This window comes from Gambusia affinis, linkage group LG09, assembly GCF_019740435.1.
Source record: "Gambusia affinis linkage group LG09, SWU_Gaff_1.0, whole genome shotgun sequence".
Lineage (NCBI taxonomy): Eukaryota > Metazoa > Chordata > Actinopteri > Cyprinodontiformes > Poeciliidae > Gambusia > Gambusia affinis.
In genome coordinates this window covers 5,107,126-5,128,897 of record NC_057876.1, presented here as the reverse complement: position 1 = coordinate 5,128,897, position 21,772 = coordinate 5,107,126, and the positions used below count along the sequence as shown (strand labels likewise).

General features: G+C 40.2%; 4 protein-coding genes across 6 annotated transcripts in view; 2 read left to right on the top strand and 2 right to left on the bottom strand.

Moving 5' to 3' along the window:
* The window catches only part of zgc:66433 (uncharacterized protein LOC321250 homolog), a 57,059-nt gene extending 55,015 nt beyond the window's left edge, over nt 1-2,044 (bottom strand). For 2 of the 3 annotated variants that reach the window (XM_044127380.1, XM_044127381.1), the window contains exon 1: nt 1,864-2,044. In XM_044127380.1, coding sequence (XP_043983315.1) covers nt 1,864-1,928 — 65 coding nt within the window. In that variant the 5' untranslated portion in view covers nt 1,929-2,044. The remainder of the gene's footprint in view (nt 1-1,863) is intronic. The other variant, XM_044127382.1, reaches the window with a different exon arrangement.
* A 4,440-nt stretch (nt 2,045-6,484) lies between these two features.
* On the bottom strand, nt 6,485-14,759 carry dcps (decapping enzyme, scavenger). The gene is made up of 7 exons (XM_044127376.1): nt 14,730-14,759; nt 10,384-10,647; nt 9,896-10,046; nt 8,905-9,050; nt 8,696-8,809; nt 7,951-8,061; nt 6,485-7,057 (listed from the first exon to the last, which is right to left on the bottom strand). Exons 1-7 carry the CDS (start codon nt 14,742-14,744, stop codon nt 6,791-6,793), a joined length of 1,068 nt encoding a protein of 355 aa, XP_043983311.1. The 5' UTR covers nt 14,745-14,759; the 3' UTR covers nt 6,485-6,790.
* On the top strand, nt 11,957-21,035 carry LOC122837205 (iduronate 2-sulfatase-like). Its single transcript, XM_044127378.1, has 5 exons — nt 11,957-12,112; nt 12,671-12,807; nt 13,424-13,601; nt 13,715-13,803; nt 20,688-21,035. The coding sequence occupies exons 1-5, from the start codon at nt 12,055-12,057 to the stop codon at nt 21,018-21,020; spliced, it is 795 nt and encodes a 264-aa protein (XP_043983313.1). The 5' UTR covers nt 11,957-12,054; the 3' UTR covers nt 21,021-21,035.
* Nucleotides 15,498-18,917, top strand: LOC122837203 (nascent polypeptide-associated complex subunit alpha, muscle-specific form-like). The gene is made up of 3 exons (XM_044127375.1): nt 15,498-15,835; nt 16,157-16,712; nt 16,822-18,917. The coding sequence occupies exons 1-3, from the start codon at nt 15,764-15,766 to the stop codon at nt 18,030-18,032; spliced, it is 1,839 nt and encodes a 612-aa protein (XP_043983310.1). The 5' UTR covers nt 15,498-15,763; the 3' UTR covers nt 18,033-18,917.
* Nucleotides 21,036-21,772: the final 737 nt, after the last annotated feature.

Here is a 21,772-nt window from a genome sequence, read left to right as displayed (position 1 = left end):
CAGTCAAAATCCGTTCCTTCCCAATGGCTAACAGCGCATAATTATTTACCAGCCTGTCCCTGTTACTTACAGCACAAAGAAGCCCAGCGATCACATCGTACACGATGAGATCATCGGCCGTTTTCTCCTGGTCCCGCCGTCACACAGACAGCGTGACGTTGTCCTGAACCAGCCAGTGTCTCCGTTCCGGATTACAGCGGTTCGCACACTGTGAAAGATAACTGTTTAATCTGAACCGTCCTTGACCCGCCTCCAGCAAACATAGAGCTCAAACACACACACACACACACACACACACCCTCACACACACACGCTGGAGAGTGAGCGACTGTGTGATCTCACAGGTCTGACATCACAGCAGAGCGGCATGAGGGCCAACCACCGAGGATAGATGTGTTCATTCAATTAAATGATCATGTTACAGTTATTAAACATACTATTTTATAGAATCATGTAACCAGGTTTCAAAGAGGAGAAAGTTGGTAAATTTTTCTGTGAAACGTTGACAGAAATATACAGTCATTGAAGTATCACTCTTCATGAATCTTGTAACATATAGGCTTTCTTATTGCTCTCATGTAATATTATAATTTTAATTGTTGGATTGAGAAGATCATCATGTTTAAGAGGAATTTAGGTGTTCAGACATCAGTTTTTTCCTAATGAATCTATATAATGTGTTTCACTTGGTGAATGAGTTGCCTAAATAAACAAAGTAGAATATTATTTTTAATAATATTCTACTTTATGGAAAGGGTTTGTATTTCCAGGCTACCCAAACCTCAAATGTTGGTAAAAGTGGAGCAGAAAAGAGAAGAGTTAAATATGAAACGTTTTCATACCCGACAGTGTTAACCAATTAGTGACATCACATTTTAGAGGAGGTTCTTCAAAGATAAGCTTCTTTTTTTTACGCTTAACAGGTCAACTAACACATAAATCGAGTCCACCTGTACGTAAATTATTCTAAAGATAAATCTGTGAAGTTTGCTAGAGGGCAAATGGCAGACAAGAAGCCTGTTTACGTTTCGCCTCAACCCGAGTAGGCGAGAAGAGGAAGCCTTTTCGCCTACAACGTGTGACGTTCGTGAAGCAAAGTGGTGGCTGAATCATGCTGCGGGGCGTTTGTTCTTCTGAAGCTCTCAGACTTGATGGTAACATGGATGGAGCTTGAATGCTGGAAAAGAACAACCTGCTACAGCTGCCAGAAACTTGAGACACACACCCAAAACAGCTAAAAGCAATTAAAGGACTCTCTGGCACAGACTCTACCCATTAAATGTGACTGAGCCTGAGTTTATCCTGCAAAGAGACTCGGGCAGAACTCTCATTGTCTACAAATGGAAGAGCAGACAGGAGCTAGGCTACAGCGAAACAGCTGGAACTGCAGCAAAATGTGGTTTTAAAATCTCCAACTTTCCATTTTCACACGCATATATTTACTTTCTTAACAAACAAACAAACAAACAAAAACAAAAAAACACAACCCCCCCGCCCCCAGTTTGTATTCATAACGAGGTAAAATTTCGGAAAAAAGTTCAGTGGGCATGAGAACTTTTACAAGGTGAAATAATATGAAACATATGGAAGCAACTTGCAACATTTCTTAAAACGATTTCTTTGTAAAAACCAAAACAAATAACTATTCTACTACATGTTTGAATATCGCTAAAAGTTTGAGCCAACCAGCAAAAACAAGCGTCTCCTCATCCAACCAGAGTCCACAGACAACAGCAGGATGACAGCGATGGATTTTTGTTAAATCAAACACATGGATCGATTTATTTCCAATCAACCGTCACCCAGCCAGCCAGCTGGCCGCTCGGTGAACACCAAACGCGGCTGAAAAGCGCGGATACTCACGGCGTGTTGTGAATCTCAAACGGCCTCAGAGTGAAGTCATCCCGCAGAGACTGGAACCAAGACATCAGCGCGGTTAGTGGGCCGATGATTGGATTATTTGGCTCGGTCCTGCGCTGGCAGTCCCTCTGCTCCGCGCTGCTGCGTTCAGGGCCGCCCCGGAAATCTCTCAATCTCCGTGTTACTTTGGAGAGAGGTGAAGTTTTTGTTGTTGTTGAAAGAAACGGGTATCGCGACCTTTTGACGTTAGTTAGCGTGATAGAGAAACCCTTTATCGTGAAGTGTTGAAGACTAAGTTAGCATAAAAATATTGTTGAAATAGGCTACTCAGATTTGCTACGAAAAAAAAAACACACGACAAAAATTACTATTACTGTAGTTTAAAACAATTTTACTTTGTTTTTGTTTTTTAAACCTTGTCCTTATTTGAATAAGTGTTTTCTTAACGGTTTTTAATATTTTTAAAGTACTGAGCATTGGGACATTTTTAATCATGTTGTATTTTTTTTTTTTGTGTGTGTAAAATTTCCCATCTGACAAGAAAGCTGACTTAGCTCAATGTGACAAAATCTACCCATGTATAAATAAAGCTGATTGATTTGATTGACCCTTTTTCTTGGCTTATTTGTGATCAAAAATATTAAATGTTAGCCATCTTCCTCATCTTTCCAAAGTATATTATAAAGAAACTGCAAAAATACAAGTCTTAACTCTTTTTAAGAAACTTGGACGTCACCAAGCAACTTCAAATTGAGTATCTGAAGTTTTTCCAGCACGTTTGACACACAGTAAAAGTCGAAGTATTAAAATGCTGCACTATTTATCAGCAATTCTGATGGTTTGTATCTCACCAAGCCAGGGTCACACAGAGTGCTGTTACAGCCTCTAATTATTCATGTAAATGCTAAATGAATGAGAATGTAAAATAGAGAGGCACACCTGCAAAACACAAAGTCTTACCAAGTATTTTTCTGGTGTGAATATATTAATACGCTTAAAATAAGAGAAAACTAAGTTACAAGTCTTAGAGCTTGCTGAATATTGATGAAAATGTCCCAGTTGCATTAGCAGCTTTTTTCAATCACAGCGTGCAAAATGTCTTGTTAGTGAAACAATCTGCCAGTGGAGCTGGAACTTTTTCATCGATATTAATTAGGAAATATTGACTTGAAACAAGCTCCTGAGTGAAAGGTAACTTGCAAGTTGGTTTCTGACTTACTTCAAGTGGGCTTAGACAGTTGCGCCACAACCATTAGCAAATCCCACCTGTTTCCTTGAGTGTGACATCACTTCCAGAGTTGAGGGTCCGAAGTCATTCTGACCTATGACCTTGTATGGAAGTTGGACTCCGCTTTGTGCAGCCTCAGGTCAACCCTGGTGGTGTTTAACTGAATGAGCGATAACCCTAACTCTGTTCTAAGCAAGGCTGTCAGAAGAGACGACGAGGACAACAACAACAAAAAAAAAAGATGTTAAAAACTCTCATTAGCAACCAGAATTAGTTTTTCTATTGTTTACTTGCGTTTCCTCTCTCACTAATCCTCACCTCCATCCCACAGATCAGCAGATATTTGTGGAAGACGCGTGGGCTGACGGCCAAGCGTCACTGTTATGACAATTAATGAGACATGAGTCTTAAGCTTTGGGAGTTGTTTTATTTTTTTTATTAAAGTGCAAGAAATAGGGAAGTGGATGCAGAAGGAAGGGCGAGTCATAAGAGAACCACCACTGTAAAACACATGTACATGTCAGTCACTTTCCTTATTTAGATTACAACCAGACTCTGCATAAAGAGTTTAAAAAAAACATATCTCATAATCATTTTTCTAATAATAATTTTTCTTAATCTGTTGTTTTTGAGAACTTTATGAGTATGAAGGATAAAGCTGTGCAAGGATTTCATAATGTGAACTGAATAGAAAGAATTTTTTTTCTCTCTGTCAGAGATTAAATCAAACTAGATCTTTAATCTCTTGTTTTACTTAGAATTACCAAAATTTATTTCTATTTGCCAAATGACACAATGATGACAGAGAGAAAGAGAGAGAATATGTTAGCAATTTCTTTATTAATGTTTTCAAAAAATAGTAATACGTTTCCATACATTACTTCAGTATTTAGTAGCATTTCCTTTAAACTCCACGGGTCAAACGCTTTGGGTTTCTTTCCACAGTTCCAGTCCGTTTCTTCTGACAGGACTGACCGGTTCCTGCTTTACTGAACAGTCCGAGCTCACTTGAGTCCATCCAGAACTAATTAAACTGCGGGGGCATGTTTCCTTGGTTCCTCACTCAGATGCCGTTTTTTCCCAGACGGGACGTGAACGCATCTTAAAATCCCACAGCAGAGAACGCAACCCACCCATCGGGCTTTAGATGAGATAAGAGAGCAATGTCCTCTGTGAGCAGTCCAACAACAAACATTTAGGAACGGAATCAGGTCTGAGCAGCAGCAACAAGCCAATAAAACATCTGGCCTGCTGTGTCTCACAGACTCTTAGCTTTAAGAGAGGAAGACTAGCAGACACGAACCCTGCTGAATATAAAAGAAGTAGCTAAAGTATGTCCAGAACTGACCGTCTGTGTATTAGACGTGTCTGGGTGTGGACTAGAAAACTTTTGTTGCCACGACCTTTTAATATTTGCTCTCCGTTTAGAATGAAAAAAAAGAGAAAACCCCAAACTTTGAGGTTAGCGTTTGAGCTAGAATGAAATGGCTCAACAGTGACACCTAGTGTTGTTTTCGTCTTTCTTTCAGGACTTCGGTTGAAAAGGTTCGAATATAAAATCGCATAAACTTCATCATGCATATACTGTACTGCAAACCTAAAAGAAAAAAAAAATCTGTATAGTTTGTATACATTTTTGATAACTTTGGATGTTCTTTAAAGCTGGCTTTAGTATGCTATGTAACTCTGGGATTCCTCGTGTCAACCCAATCCTGAACCAGACATGGACTCGTCTGTTCCTCAGTGGTTTGGTTAATATTTCAGGTTGAAGTAAACGTTTCATTTCGTTTGGAAATCAAGGTCAGGGAGGACGGGAAATGATTGGAAAGCCTCAAAATGCAACTTGCTTGAGACCCAGGGAAGTTTTCCATGAGCAGTGACGGTTTAAGGCAGGGGTCTCAATCTCCAGTCCTCAAGGGCCTCAATGTCCTGCAACTTCTAGATGTGCCTCTGCTGCACCACACCTGAGTAGAATAATTAGGTCATTAAGGCTCTGGAGAACTGATCTACACAAGGAGGAAGTAATTAAGCCATTTCATTCCAGTGTTTTGTACCTGTGGCACATCTAAAAACTGCAGGACAGCGAGCCTTAAGGACTGGAGTTTGACACCTGTGATCTAGAAGGTGCCCCGATTTCTTTAACTTTGGGAGACCTGCAATCTTATCTATCTCCAAATGGTCTGAATGACTTTGTTGCTACTTTGAACAACTTTTCAGACAAAAAAATTAATAAAAATCTGAATTGGCAGATAGAACTTTTAAAAAATCGACAATTGGCCAGAAAACTGCATTTGGTGCACCCATAACACCAAATCCTCTCACTTTTGTAATTTTAGCCTGATTCTGGTCATTTCAATTCTTTGATATGCTCAGTGTAAACAGAATGCTGTTTCCTCTGAGGGATTTTGTTTCAGGCACTTTACATCATGCTAAGTCCAAACACCGTCAGCAGAAGCTAGCTATGGATCTTTGTGGCTGTGATGCAACAGTTCTGCTCAGTTTGAACCCTCGAGGATTTCCTGCCAATATTCTTTGAAAATGATCTCAAACTCAGTCAGGTTGGAAGGGGGAGGCGATAGGGAGACACTTTCAGGCTCTGACCGGGTGAGTCTGCTGATTTTCTCCAGATGTGAAGTGTCAAACTGCAGCCAAACAGTTCAAAGATGGTTTCATCAGACCCTATCATTCAACTCCTCCAAAGATCTGAGAAAATACTTTGGATGTTTTTTCCAAGCCACTGATGTTTCTGTAGCCAGAGCCATTTCCTTAAAGGGGCAGTATTGTGTAAAATTGATGTTTTTGATCTTTACATCATGTTATAGTGTTATCCTCTCATCAAAAACATACCTGGAGAGTTGCTTTGAATCTTCCATGCATGTTTGAGAGATTCTTTGATCACCATGGCAACCATTCAGCTGTGTAATAACGCCTGGTTGGACCTAGCTCCACCTTCAAGGATGAAGCTCCTCCTCAGAGCTGCAGTTTTCATGCTCATAAGCTTCCACCTCACAGAGCAGACTCCATTCAGCTCCTTCAGACTAGCCAGCAGCAATTAGCAAACACCTGGTGGAACTGACATCTACTGAGCTCGTTAAGTGAGCTACTTATCAGAGCAACGCTGGTAAAAGGATATAGTTAAAGGGTTAACAGGGGAGCCGTGTTGTGTTGACGGAGCTTCAGAAAGATCAGGAGCTTCTTAAAGAGATAGAGGCCCAATTTCAAGTCATTAAATGTCAAAGTCAAATTTCTTTTAAGCCATATTTCATATAGAGACTTTTGTTAGAACATAATTGATTGTGCTAAGCAATAGCCCTTTGTGGCAGGAAAACACATGATATTATTCCTTTAAAACATAGAAATATCAAAATAATCAAAAGAAACGGGAAGCAACAGAGATTTTCTATTATGTTTCATTTAATTTAAAACTAAAAAACAACAACTAAAATTCCAATAATAATTCAAACTTATAAAAGCCTCAGTCTGCTGAAAAACAAAAGGGAAACTGGTTTCTAAATTTACTTCGGTCTGAGAGAGGTTTCTTAACATTTGAAGGGAAAATTCAGTACTTTAAAATACTTTAATTCAGCCAAATAATATGAAAAATGTATTAAAATAAGAACAAAAAACTTTTTAAAAAACCCCTAGAGGAATCAGAAGAAGATCACTATTTAAACCCATCTGATTTCGAGAGCGTGGTCTCAGTTAGAGCCTCCCGGCCTCTTTGAACCGGCCCAGCAGCCCGTCATCCGCCCTCAGGGGGAACCACAGCGTCCTGGTTCTGTAGAACTGCGGGTCAGCCTGCAGGTTCTGGATGACGTCAGCCAGGAGGTGGGCCCGCTCCACGCCGCAGCCCGGCGCGTCGTGGCCCAGCTTGGTGAAGTGGACATGGAGGTGGTAGTAGGAGGGCTGGTAGTGCAGGTAGACTCTCAGCTTGCTGGCCGGAAGGTTGTAGCGCTCCAAGATGGCCGCCTGTACCGCAGATATTACGATTGTTAGAGTCTTAAACTGTTACAAAGCTCTTAATTTAATTTTTTTTTCTCTACTAGAGGGAGCCAAAGAACATTTAAGCCTCTAAAACCCACAGTTATGTTACAATATCTCTGGTTCAATCTAGGGATGCACCGATCCACTTTTTTCACTCCAGATACCGATACCGATATCTGAGGTTTAGTATTGACCAATATATGTATAATTTCTTTTTAAAACAGAATTTTAAGCTCAACCTAAATTACTAATTTATTTGATAACAAGAACAATAGGTGGATTACATCGGTCAAAATGTAAAAAAAAATAAACAGCAACAAACCTTCCTTCTAATGGTTCAGAAAGGGCAACGAGCAATTCGAAATATAATGTAAAAACAAATGAAACATGACATTTATAGACTGGACATCTAGACTTTTTTATATCGGACCCGATACGGATATTAATCTCAGATCGGTGCGTTTATGATTCAAACAATAAAAATGTGCAAATGTTTTTCTGTCTCACTTAGAGATCGAACCACATTGTTCACCTTCAGAATGCTAATTTGCATACAAGCTCCTCCCAAATGGCACATACTTGGAAAAACTTTGGCTTAGCAACATCCTTGTGATTCACTGTGCCAGATTAGTCAGAAAAAAAAAATTATTAAAAGACAGCAAAATATCTTCAGACTTTTTAGGTGATCCTTACAACATCTAAAACGTGCAAATATAGTGGACAAACTTGCGGAGAAATGCAAAACAGATCACGTTGCATAAAATATTAAACATTTTCATAAAACCTTACGAAACCTAATCTGACAACGTCGTATTTCCTCCAACAAATCCACCTAAGAAGTTGAACGTTTTTATGTTTGTCCAGGCCCGGGGTCTTACCTTTCCCTTGTGGAAGATGTTGTGCAGCAGCGGGAGATGCTCCGACGACAAGTCTCGAAGACTCTTGATGTCTTTCTGACGAGCGATGGCGATCAGGTAGAGGTCGTCCACCTGAAAGAGTGAAAAATGATCCTGTGAGACTTGACAGAGGAAGGACAGAAAGTGGAGCAAATTACCCCCACAGTGACGTTAGAAATTAAATAATCTGCTACTAGCACATGTTTCTCAATATTAAGGAATTAAAACAAGATCCTGTCGTGCTGAGAAGTTAATGGTAAGTCACTTTTGTCTTATTTCAAGTGTACGAAAAACTAGAAACTAGACAAAAATGACTAAAAGATTTTGTGTTTTTGCAGTGGTGAATTTCCCTCCTTCTCTCTCTGTGCGCTTGGCACCTCGAAGTACCCGGTTGCCATGGCACACGCACCATAACAACCGTCTGAAGAAGAAGGACAAAAAAAGAAAAAGGAAGAGCAAAAATCCTTCCAGTTGTGCAGCATCCAGAAACAAAGAGGATAAACGTTCAACCAAAAGCTGTAAAGTGAAGGTTCGCTCAGTGAAACTAAAAAAAAATTCCATCTTCTGTCAACAAACGCATTTTTGTCACCCAGGAATACATGGCGGTAAATGACAGACTAGGTTTCTTTTGCACACGTCTGTTTTGGATATTTGTTGGAATTTTGTGTGTGTGTTTGTTTGTGTGTGTAAAATAGTATAACTACTAGGAAAAGTTCTGGTTTTTCACCTGTTTTTGGTCCCACTTTAGGTCAGGAAGCAGGACAAAGCCGACCTCAGGGTCCGGATCGTCGTAAACCACCCGCTCTGCCTCAGCCTTCTTCTCCAGGATGTTGTAGACCCACTGGACGGGGAAGAGGAAAGCAAACGATCACAGCTCGCCACGAAACGTGAATCTGCAACCGAGAAAGTCTGCAGATTTTTGGCCAGCTTCCTCACCTGCAGGCTCAAACTCTGCTGCTGAACGTAGGGCAGAGTGATGGAGCGGTAGTCGTCCCCCGTCTCTTCCACCAGGAAACTCTCCTGCCGCCTGTACTTCTTTACGTGCTTCTCTGTGGCCGGACACACCACCGTGGTCTTGATCTCTGCGAGACGAAGCAGAGCGTTCTTCACCTCTAAATGTTCGCGTGCTGTCAGGACTTTATGCAGTAAATCAACAGAAAGCTCTAGACAATTGTGAAGTGGAAGGAAAATAATGCAAAAAAGAATTTACAAGTTAAAGGGCCGTATCATGTATTTCTCTTAATATGTGGCAATCAAATAACTATGTTACCTTCGGCTGTTTGTATCAAATATGACTTGAAAGAAATTTTACTTTGTAATTTAATGCCTTGAAATTGAGTCTCTGTCTCTTTAAGAAGCTCCAGCTCTTTCTGAAACTCTGCCTTCAGGAAGTCATCACAACATGGCTCCTCTATTAACCCTTTAGCAACGTTTTTAACCAGCGTTTCACTGAGAAGTAGCTCCTATGATGAGCTCAGCAGATGCACAGTTCCACCAGGTGTTTGCTAATTGCTGCGGGCTAGTCTGAAGGAGCTGAGTTGTGGGAGATGTGGAGGAAGGCTGATCTGTGAGGCAGAAGCTTAGAAACTTGGAAACTGTAGCTCTGAGGAGGAGCTTTATCCTCTAAGGCAGAGCTAGGTCCACCCAGGAGTTTTGGACAAGTAAATGGTTGCTATGGAGATTAAGGGATTTCTCAAACATGCATGACAGAATTAAAGCAACACTCCAGGTTTGTTTTTGATGAGGGATAAACATTACAACCTGCTGTAAAGCTAAAAAAATTGATTTTACATGATACTGCCCCCTTTGAAATTTTTTTTTTTATAAAAGGATGGTGGCACTAAAAATCTAGACCCAATTCAAACTCACATAACTCCATTCCACCTTGTGAGTTTATGAATGCTTTTGCATGCTGTCCTGTATTTACCATTGAGGTGAGGGGGCGCTTGGAGGCGGTAGGAGCTGTAGATGTCGTTTCTCATATCCAGCCTGAGCTTGGAGTCCTTGAAGAGCTCAGCCAGGGAGTCCTCTCTGATGGGGGTCTTCTCCAGGACCACCACGGCCTCATCACCAGCTATCTGAAGAGGACATGCTCAGCACCTCTATTTCTGCGACACTATCCATCGCACTCACTTTGAAATAAATCAGTGCAGTAAATGTATTTTTTTTTAAATGTATTCCTATATTCTTAATAGTAGTCCTTAAGAATATAGGACTACTATTTTGAAATAACAAACCGGAAGTGAATAACGCACCGCCCTCTTACAACTTCATCACACAGCTTTCAACAAATATCAGAGGTAAACTCATACTTCCAGCCAATGAGATGATCGGAAACTCTTTTACTTAGCAAAATAAACCTTTTTCATTTAGTAAAAATAAAGTAACGTTCGGTTAAATTAAAGAGAAAAACACCTTTCCGTGGAGAAACATGATTTTCTCCCGGGCAGAATCGCTCAGCACGCTGGATGTTGTGAACGTAGAGAGAATGTTTTTCCATTCGGGTTCATTTCCGCTCTCCTCTCCATTCTTGTTGTCACCTTTCGCCCTCTTGGCTTCACGAGACAACTCTTCGCTTTCAGCGCTGGAAATTTCACGTTTAGCCGCGACGTTCGCCATGTCCGAGCCGCCGCCGCTGCTGCGATCAAAGATCGTCTCCGTCTGAAAGCAGGCCTTACTCTGCACAGGAAGACTCAGCTAATTTTTCAAATCAAATGCATGAAACTCAGAGTATGTGAATCTGCTTCCTATTTAAGTAAAACACCTGCCAAAATGATCGATAATAATAATAATAATAATAATAATAATAATAATAATAATAATAATAATAATAATAATAATAATAATAATAATAATAATCTACTTTTTTAAATTAAAAAAAACCCAACCAGTAACTCAAATGTGTTTATGTGTGATTTTAAGGAACATGCAAACTTTTCAACTGAAAAGAAAGAACGAATGACGGAGAAAACTAACCCAAATAATTAAAGATTGGCTAAACAAACAACGAATTAAGTAATTATTTCTGAAAAATAATTGAGTCCCCCCATAATAAAGGAAAATATATTTCATTTTTTTGTACAATAAATAAATAAATCACAACAGATTGAAAGTAAAACCATAATAAGAAAAAAATTACAAATAATTAGATTTTTTTAAAAACGAAAACTTTGGTTGTGTTTTAACTGTAATTAAATATTTTGCTGATAAATGAAATGCATTTGTCTTCACTGTTTAAATTATTTGATTATTTAAATAAGAGTTTTGCAAGAATTAATTTTTAACTAGTACAATAATCATAATTGTGGCGTCACTCCATAAACAAAAGGATACAAACTGAACAAAGTTTCGCTCTTGTAACGTAAAAAATGCAAGAACTTAGAATTACTCATAGCTTTTTTGTATTCACAGATTGGCTGACATATACGTTGTAGAAATTTTGCACAGAGTGTGACCTCTGTAGGTTGTTTTTGCCTTTATAGAGTCAAGTTAGACGCAATCAGAAATAAAACAGTCAACTGTTAAGTGTTTGCAGCTTAAAATTTCACTACGAAATAGTTATTCCTTTGAATATGAAAGAACAGTTTAAAAGGCAAAACAAAAATACATGGCAACCACCTCTGAGCCGACGAGATTTGGTTAGAAGATCATTACGATAATAACCATCTTTTTATGTTTTTATATATGTAATATAAAATACATGGTGTGCTATTGTTGTGTCTAAGCACAATACTACCTTTTATTATTTTAATTGTTAAAAATTTTGAAAAAAAAATGAAGTCCATAAAGACAAGAATTAGTTAAGAACACTACCGTAGTAAACTAATAAACACTGCTTTGTCCACGCCAAACGGGAACGTTCTTTATTTCTGATAACCTGCTGCCCAATAAAGTGATTGACGGGTAATTTAACTAGTGAAAGCCTTCGCTCGTGCCAACATGGAAAGATGAATGGACCAATGAGCGCGCAGCACCTCGCTGACTCATTAACAGGAAGTTATTTAAGCAGAAGGCTTTCAGTTTGTGTTGTTACTTCACGGAGCATGTGGAAGGTGTTGTACTTGAAGTCCTCTGAGCAGCGCAGAAATGAACCCGGGAGTTTCTACGTGGCTTTTCCTGCTGTTACTTGCTGCGGCCACAGCAGGTAGATAACTCGACACCAGGAGGAAGTAACTCTGAAAGAAGCTTTGTTCTCTTTTACTGAATAACTCATTCATTTGGCGGTAATTTCTGTGACAGCGTTGTTTGTTGTAACTTAATGAGTCTTAACCAAGACGTATTATAATGTCATTTAGTCTCACACGCTAACGTTAACTCTTTAATATTTGTTCACTTAATGAACAAATATTAAGTCCTCAGCCCCCCCTGCTCTGCATGTTTTAGTTGTGCCTCTATTCCAGAACAGCTGATTCAAATGATTGCACCAAGTGCTGCAGGAGCCTGTTAATCACCCACAGATTCAATCCAGGTGCGGCAGAAGGGAAACGCCTAAAACATGCAGGGCAGGGGGGCCTTAGGACTGGACTTGACTTAGTGGGTCTTTTTATGACGAACGAACTGGATATTAGCAGAAGTGAAAGTGGCTTTTATCTGTTTGTTTCTAACTAAACACTTTAAAAAGAAAAAAAAAAAAAGCTTCCTGGCCTATTACCTGTCATTAAAGTGTTTGTTAGTTAAACCTTTAAGGTCTGCTTGTTTTCAGAGAGGAGTAATGTCCTCTTCATTGTGTCGGATGATCTGCGGACATCCCTGGGTTGTTATGGAGACACACTGGCGAACTCTCCCAACATTGACCAGCTGGCATCCAAAAGCCAAGTTTTCCTCAATGCGTTTGCCCAGGTCAGAGCAAGATTTTGTAGAAAAATTTTAAATGATTTCCAGCTTTTTATATATATATATATATATATATATATATATATATATATATATATATATATATATATATATATATATATATATATATATATATATATATATATATATATATATATATATATATATATATAACTTAATGTGTACAGTTTTGGTTTCCACTTTATTAGGGTAAAATTGTATGCTTTTAATAGTGAAAATTGATTGCAAGCTACAAGCAGCAATTAACTGCCAGCTGTTTTTCTCCTAATGTTTTTCTATAAAAAGCAATGTTCCAAAAATATCTAATTCTGTTCAATATTCAACTCTTAGACTAATACTAAATGTAAATGTTGTATCAATTTTCTCGATTCTCTGGATCAAAATAAAAATCCAAACGTGTTGTTGTTGTATGACATTATTGTAGGTATACACAACATTTTACCAGCAACTGAAGGAGTAATAGTTTCATTTTGGTGTCAAGTCATTAGATTATGTAATGCATTTAGTTTTTATTGTGTGTATTATGCTGGTCTATGCCCAGCTGGGACAGCTTGGCCTCACTGATGTGTTTGAGAGCCATTTCCTCCCTCCCTTTCTCTAGCAAGCCGTGTGCGCTCCCAGTCGCACGTCCATGTTGACCAGTCGCAGACCGGACACGACCAGACTCTACGACTTCAACTCCTACTGGCGAGTCCACTCTGGGAACTACACTACTCTGCCGGAGCACTTTAAATCTGAAGGCTACTACACCATGTCAGTGGGGAAGGTGTTTCATCCAGGTATGAACAACCAATGTGTTTTACTGAAAGAAATAAATCCTAAAAACAACTTGAAATGATTTATCACAAGTTTAGCCCCTTGTGCTTATATGTCCACTTGTTTCTTTCCACAGGGATTGCTTCAAACCACACTGACGACTACCCCTACAGCTGGTCTATTCCTGCATATCACCCAGTTTCCTTTCGATTTGAGAAGCAAAAGGTAAGAATTGCCTGTCTAAAACATGGTTATTGTCCTGTATGGTAGTAGAACAGCTGGTTCTTCATCGGGAACAACTTATCCCTGACTAATATTTGACAGGACTCTCCTGTGGTCTGTATGACAGATTATTTCAACCAGGTAAATTGATTAGCACAACATATAACTAAGGAACAATTGAATTGACTGACTCCTCAGTAGAAGAAGAATGCACTAAAAGCACTGCTGACCACTGAGCTGTGATATTGTTTTTGTGACTTGTCATAATAAGGATTAATTGAGGGATTCAGACATTCAAATAAGTGATTTAGAAATTAAACATTTTTTTTAGTGGGTTTCCTTGAGACAAAATTGAAATCAAAATATACCCAGTTCAATGTGGACTTAAAATGTATAAGTTGATGTTTTGGTCCTTTGTATGTCTCTATTAATGTTTACCATCATTGTGGAGGAATTCAGACTCAGCCAGGCTGTCGTGGATTTTCTGCTGTTTGGGACCATTGTGCCGTTTCAGTTCACATAAATCTCTGACACATGGTTTTACATTTGACTCTACATACTATGGCTTACAGAGGAGTTTCTAGTTGACTCAATGACTCCAAAGTGCCAAGGTTCTTAAAAAAATATAACCAGTCCTCAATCACTGACTGACATTTGGTATGAGTTATTTGTCTTCTATCTTTTTAATTTTGTTTTGTTGATTTTAGAACTCCTAAATGCAACAAAATCAAAGTAGCACTCTCTTGGATATATGTCACTTGCCAAAGATTGAATAACTCTATCCTGGAGATATGGAGTATGTATAAAAAAAAAAAACCTATATGGTTATGTATAAGTAAAGGCAGTCATATTACAGACTATATCTGATTTAGTGGGGGTTGATCAAACTGTTCATTTTTACAAAAAACATCACTATCGGATGAAACTACCCATATTAGCGTCATCTGTGATGTTCAGGATCTTTTCAGTGGAGTTGCACTCAGTAGTTTAGGGAATGAAGATGTGGGGCACGACAACACAACCTTGTGGGTCACCTGTACAGATAACATGGACATGCAGAGGAAGTCAGAAACCCACTAGAAGCTTTAATCAGACAGCGGTGGGATAAACCTGCAGAAGCTTTGGCTCCATGCATCTAAAGACCCTCCAGGCCTGGAGTTGCCCAGCCCTGTTCTAGCTGGCCAAGTCAATGTTTTAGGATGGATTGTAAACTTTAAGACAGGGGTGTCAAGCTCCAGTCCTCAAGGGCCGGTGTCCTGCAGTTTTTAGATGTGCCACAGGTACAAAACACTGGAATGAAATGGCTTAATTACCTCCTCCTTGTGTAGATCAGTTCTCCAGAGCCTTGCTAATGACCTAATTATCCTATTCAGGTGTGGTGCAGCAGAGGCATATCTAAAAGTTGCAGGACAGCGGCCCTTGAGGACTGCAGTTTGACACCCCTGCTTTAAGACATTTTCGAGTTAGATGATTGCAGACTGAATAAAAACAAACTCTATTAGTTGACGGGTTGTTAATCTGGATATGAAGGAGTTCTACAAACATAACCCCTTCTTGAGTAATTTGATTTAAATAAATCCTGAGAGTCTACCATCTGACTCCATACTTGTGATGCACCTATATTATCTATTTCAGATACAAAGTTCAAACTTCTGGATTTAGCATTGCAATTTTTCATTCTTATGAAGCAGTTTTGTTTGTTCCACTAACCTTCATGTGCACGTCATGACAAATACTTGAGATGTAAGGCCGAACTCTGAGCGACCATTTAAATGGCACGTCTCCATGGCGTCACCAGAATGTTGAAAGCAGCGTAACGTTCTGATTCATGTCACAAACCAAAAGCCAAGCTGCAGAATTCCTTTTCACAGTCGGACAAATTCCAAACCTTTGAGAGAAACTGCACCTTTTTCTGCCCTGCGATCACCTCCGTCGACAATCTGGTCAAGGTTTTACAAGCCTCATGGCTCCTCCCAAGAGAACAAACTCCATCATGCAGTGGCATGAAAATGAGAGGCTTGGCATTCACTGTAATGTAAGTAACCAATAACCACTCTCTGAAGCTCTATTGTTGACGAATGTTTTATTTAGATTTAGATAGCTGATGTAATTTGATGAAATCTTACAGCCTAAATGTAGATACTGCCTAGTTTACAAGAATTTACAATTTAATTGCTTTTTCAAATTAAGAAATATTTCTTGTTGAATACATGAATGTAAAGTTGCATTTAACTATTTCAGTTATTTATAGTATTATGAATGATTTAAAATGTGTAGTAGTAATTGTTTCAAGTGATTATTATTATTATTTTTTTTTTTTTGAGTAAAAAGATTGGTAAAAATCTTTGTTTTGCAGACCGTAGAAGTCTGCAGCTGCCACTCCCGGATGCTGGCGATAGAGAGAGTTCAGCATGCCGACACGGTTGCCCTCGTCGAGCGCCTAGAGAGGCTATGTGACTCTGTGATGGCCAGGAACAACGCTGTTCTGAGGAGACTGGCCCGCTCCACCCGGCAGAAACAATCTCCCTCGCTTCAGCTCCCGGCCCTCCAGTCAAAGTACTCCGAATCCCCCTGGAGACGAGCGAGCATCAGGGAAACCTGCCGCTTTCCCCCTATAAATGGGAAGCAGAAAAGCCGCCCCAACAAGGCCCTGGATGAGCCCTTCTTTCACATAAAGCTCCAACAGGGGAGTCAGCTGGAGGCGCTGCCCTGGGAGACGACTGAAACTCCGAGTCGCGCTGGAAAGCCATGCCCCAACGCTTTGGTTAAATCTGTGGACACCATGGACACCTACACTCTCAGTGAGCTCACCTCCGTTTCACTGAACCCATATCTACCATTGACGCCGTCTTGTCTTCCTCTAGCCCCACCAAATGGCGCATCTCGATTCCCAGTGAAAATCAAAGGAGCGGGTTAGTTATAAAGTCGATCAGCAAACTTTACGTATAACATCAGGCTAAGATGTTAAAACCCCTGAAACATAAACAGCTAAGCTAACCAGACTGTTTTTGCTTTTGACAGAACCAGGTCAGAACGTAGTTGGATGCAAACAGCATTCAGTTTCAGCCAAAGAGGAGCAGGTGATAAAAAGACAGAATCAATTCCTGCTTATCCACCAAGTCCCATCTAAAGCTTCAGCTGATCTTGGAGAGACACTTAAAGTTTCTGCACTGCCTCTTAAAGCTGCACCACTTCCTAAATCTGCACTTCTCCCCAAAGCTGCACCTCTTCCCAAAGCTGCGCCTCTTCCCAAAGCTGCGCCTCTTCCCAAAGCTGCGCCTCTTCCCAAAGCTGCGCCTCTTCCCAAAGCTGCGCCTCTTCCCAAAGCTGCGCCTCTTCCCAAAGCTGCGCCTCTTCCCAAAGCTGCACCTCTTCCCAAAGCTGCACCTCTTCCCAAAGCTGCACCTCTTCCCAAAGCTGCACCTCTTCCCAAAGCTGCACCTCTTCCCAAAGCTGCACCTCTTCCCAAAGCTGCGCCTCATCGTAAAGTCACAATTGTTCAAATAGCTGAACCTCCTTCAAATGTAGCGCCTCCTTTTGCAGCTGCACCTCATCGTAAAGCCCTGCCTCCTCTTAAATCCACAGCTCTTCATATAGCTAATGCTGCACCTCTTCCCAAACTGGGAAGTTTGAGAAGAGGTGCAGCACCTAAATCTGCACCACCTCCTAAAGTGGCAACTCTTCATGCAGTTGCACCTCTTCCTAACATCGTTCCTTCTCTTACAGCTGCACCTCTTCCCATAGCAGCACCTCATCCTAAACCTGTACCTCCTCCTAAAGCCACACCTAAAGTAACAATTCTTCATATAGCTGCACCTCCTCCAAATGCTGCACCTCTTCTCAAAGCGGCACATCATCTTAAAGCCAAGCGTCCTCTTAAAGCCCTTCCTCATCTTAAAGCCACACCCCTTCATATAGCTGCACTTCCTTCTAATGCTACACCTCTTCCCAAAGTTGCACCTTTAAGTACAGCTGCACCTCCTCCTCAAGCCCCTCCTCTTACAGTTGCAGCTCTTTCCAAAGTGGTATCTCCTCCTAATGCCACACCTCCTCTTCTAGATGCACCTCCTCTTCTAGATGCACCTCCTCTTATAGCCACACCTCTCTCCAATGTGCCACCTCCTCCTCAAGTCACGCCTCCTCCTACAGCCGCACCTCCTCCTACACCGGCCTCTCCCAAGAAAAGACCATGCAAACAAACAACCATTTACCTCCAGATGTATTGCAGATAGGGTGTGTCCTCTTCCCAACATTTGCATCTTTTATTTTTTTTCTCCCCCTTCCCACATTGTCTATAAATAACTCAGAAACGGCTTGTACACTGCTGCCTATCAACTCCAGCGGTCAGAACTGGGATCCTCAAAGTCCCAGTTTCACTTTTGATTTCAGTGGAAGCTTCCCAAAGAGGAAGTAAAACTCAGTGAAACCTGCTGCTCCTCCTAAAACTGAAAACTGACCTACAGAAGCAGCTGAAGAATGTTTGTACAAGTGTCTTTGAGTTGCTTAATAAAACACCTACCTTCATACAATGTGTATGTGTTTCTCAAAACCTGGACAAACTCAACATTTTAACATGTTGCACATGAGAAAACTGTCCATGTAAGACAAATATTTTATTGACAATGCCACACAGCAAACCTTCACTAAACCAGCCTGTAAGAGAGGATGGGGAAAAATGGGAACCACACAAACTCTGTTCACTGACGATACAATTCTATTTTAAGTTTAAACATCAGATTTCCTTCTGATCCAGTGTAGCGCTGAATGCTATATTATGATTCTCTGGCGAAGGAAAGATGACCAAACACCACCATGTTTTGTTTCTTCAATGGGACAAAGCATGAGGGTAGAGGAAGGTAAAAATATTAGACTGAAGAGAAACATCTTGCTGTTGACTGAGACGGTCAGTGTTGAAGCAAGGCATTAAATTTAGTGCCATGGCTCAGTGTAGGCTATTCTGCACGGTAGTTTACTAAAGGCACAAGACAGAAAAGCTATGTACAGAAAACACAAACTTAAAGATTAGGTTGGTCTACCAAAACAAATCTAAAGTAATGTGCACACAGCTACACTGTAATCTGTAAGGAGTCTGTTTAGGCGCTGATGGTGTCTGACATTGGAAGCGACTTATTTATTTATTTGCTTTGTTAGTATTTACAGTTTTTCTAACTGTACATTTAGTTTTTTGTTGTATCCAGGAAACAACTGTTCGCACACTAGAAGGTGTGTGTGTGAAAATATTTTTTTTTCTGTAAAAGCTCACAGGTGTTCATTTTGCCTCTTTGTTTCTAAATGTCTTTTTCCCTCATTTTATCCTCAGAGTTCTTAAAACAAATTTTGCCTTCTGTCTAAATCAGTGTTTAAACTGTGTCCTGGAGGGCCGGCATCCTGCATGTTTTAATTCTCTTCCTGGTAATAGTAACAACCTTTTCAGCATGTCGATGTTCTTCTTAGGCCTTCTAACGAGCCATCATTGGATCCAGATGCGTTAAACCAGGGAGGGAACTAAAACATGCAGGATGCCGGGGCTATGGACACATTTTGTCCAGACCAAGCATGATTTTGTACCTGCCTAACGAGCATTTTGAACTTATTCCCATTGTGGTTTTTTTTCTCTCTCATAGTCAGAAGTCTGAATTTCCCATAAATCCATCTCGAATGTATTGAGATGGATTTCTGTCTCGATACATTTGCCACATACTGTGGCAGTATGTGTGTCAGTACAACATGCCACATTGTGTGGTTGTCACATTACCCCGTCCAATTACTCCAAAACTCAGCCTTGCTATTATTTCCATCTACCCACAGTTGTCATCTTCAAACTTTTGGCTCTTCAGTGTGGAATTTCTGTCAATAGATTGGATTTGGATTAAGTGGGGATGCAGTAACACAACCTTGTGGTTCTCCAGTACTGATTATTTGAATGTGGTAATTTCAAGACAAGCATATGGTGAGGAAGTTGATGGCAGACTGGAACTTGGAGTCTGCTACTGGTGCTTTGAATGATTTTAACCCACGATGCAAAATATTAAGTGTTGGTTATTGAGATACAAAATGTTGCCATCTGCTAAAAAAAAACAGTCCTGACCACGCCTCACTTTGTGTATGCCTAGTGGATGTTTGTAGCTGCACCTAATACTGTCAATCATGTTTCTCTTGCACTGTTCATAACGCACCGTTTTACATTTAAAAACTGAAAAAGGGTAACTTCATCTATCAAGCTTTATTTGCCACAAGTTTACATGAACAGCCCAGAAAAGGAGAAGCGGGTTCTATGACGGAGTTGTTTAAAATAAGACAAACAACTGGGCTAGAAGGCTGGCACGAGTGTTTGAAATGGTTGTCATGACAACATGTGGGTATGAAATGAGGTTCCAGTGTGTGAAGGAGTGAACAGTGTACAGCTGCTTTACATCCAGCCAAGCCTGTTGATCAATTAATTGTGTTAATTGATTAAAATGATTCCCATTCTGTTGATTGAAGGTCAGTTTTGTTTAGATACTTCATAGTCCATTTTATTTATGGCTTTGGTTTAATGAAGTTTTTTATTTCCTTTTTTTTCTTATTTGTTATATTGTATAAGCTTGTGTCTTAAATATTAAAATGTCTTCCTCTCCAGTGTTGGTGCTCTTTACAGAAGTTATAGTGTATTGGTCTTTGAGAGGGTGAACTTGCATTATTATGCCATTGATATCGTACTTGAAAATGATCTGAAAACAATCTTATTGTTTATCACAGCAATTTATTGCCCAGCAAAGTTTGTCAGTCGTGACTGGCCTTCAGCCAGGCAGAGACTGAGGAACGACTTTTGGACCTGGAGTGGACAGGAAGAGGACGGATGATTGAAATGATCTCTGAAAGCAAATAAGTGAACTTCTCTTCTCCAGATGTGTAAAGGCGAGGACGGTCGGCTCCACGCCAACCTGCTGTGTGCGGTTAACGTGACGGAGCAGCCTGGGGGAACCCTGCCGGACCTGGAGAGCACCGACGAAGCGGTGAGGCTTCTGAAGAGTCGGGCCAGCGACGGAGCGCCTTTCTTCCTGGCTGTGGGCTTTCACAAACCACACATACCTTTCAGGATCCCACAGGTACATGAGTCTTTATTTATGGTGCAGCCTATGCAACATGTCTTGTGTGAAACATGTAATTCATCAGAGTGGAAACGTACCTCACCAATCAGACTCAACCCGTCTGCAAGCTTCCTGATGAATTGGTTTTAATTGAGCAGCTTCTGATGCATTCACAGACTCCATGTCCTCACATGAACGTCTCCCAACACATGCTGCCGTTGTCGATTTTGATCAGGTCGAGCAGCTGGGAGAGACGGATGTGATGACATGCTAAACTGGAACATTTGCACATTTAGTTTTATGCAGCGGGTCGTGTAAAACGACCGTCTGTGGTAAATTAAACGTTTTAGCTGTGCATTGTCAGATGTTGGCTGAATGCAGCTGCATATCAAAGATATGGCTCGTCTTCGCTGATCCTCATTGTGTGAACAAAGCTGGAACCGTGTAGCTAAAGCAAAAATGGAAGTGATCTGGTGTTTAATTTGCTTGTGAAAGAAGAGCTTACAGATAGTTTAGTAATGCTATGAGGTTACAGTTTCCATATCCTTTTTTTATGTATTTTTTGGGATTTTATATTTCATAGTGTGGAATATTTATGAAACTTGAAGTAAAATGTTGGTCTTAAGGATTTTCAAATAAATAAGAACAAAGGAATTTGCTTTTGCCCTAAATTAAAATCTATTTCAACCACTTATAGGTCACCTGATGAGTATACTGTTCTTAAAAATCAGAAAGGATGAATCAGGAAGTTTGAATCAGAGTTAAATAATGAAAAACTATCCAAAGATTTAAACATTTTACAAAATACAACCAAGTCGTCATCGGAAAATAGAAATCCAAACCTATCAAAACATGGCTGCCATCTTAACTGACCACTCAGCCAAGGAGTTAGCCTGGCGTTA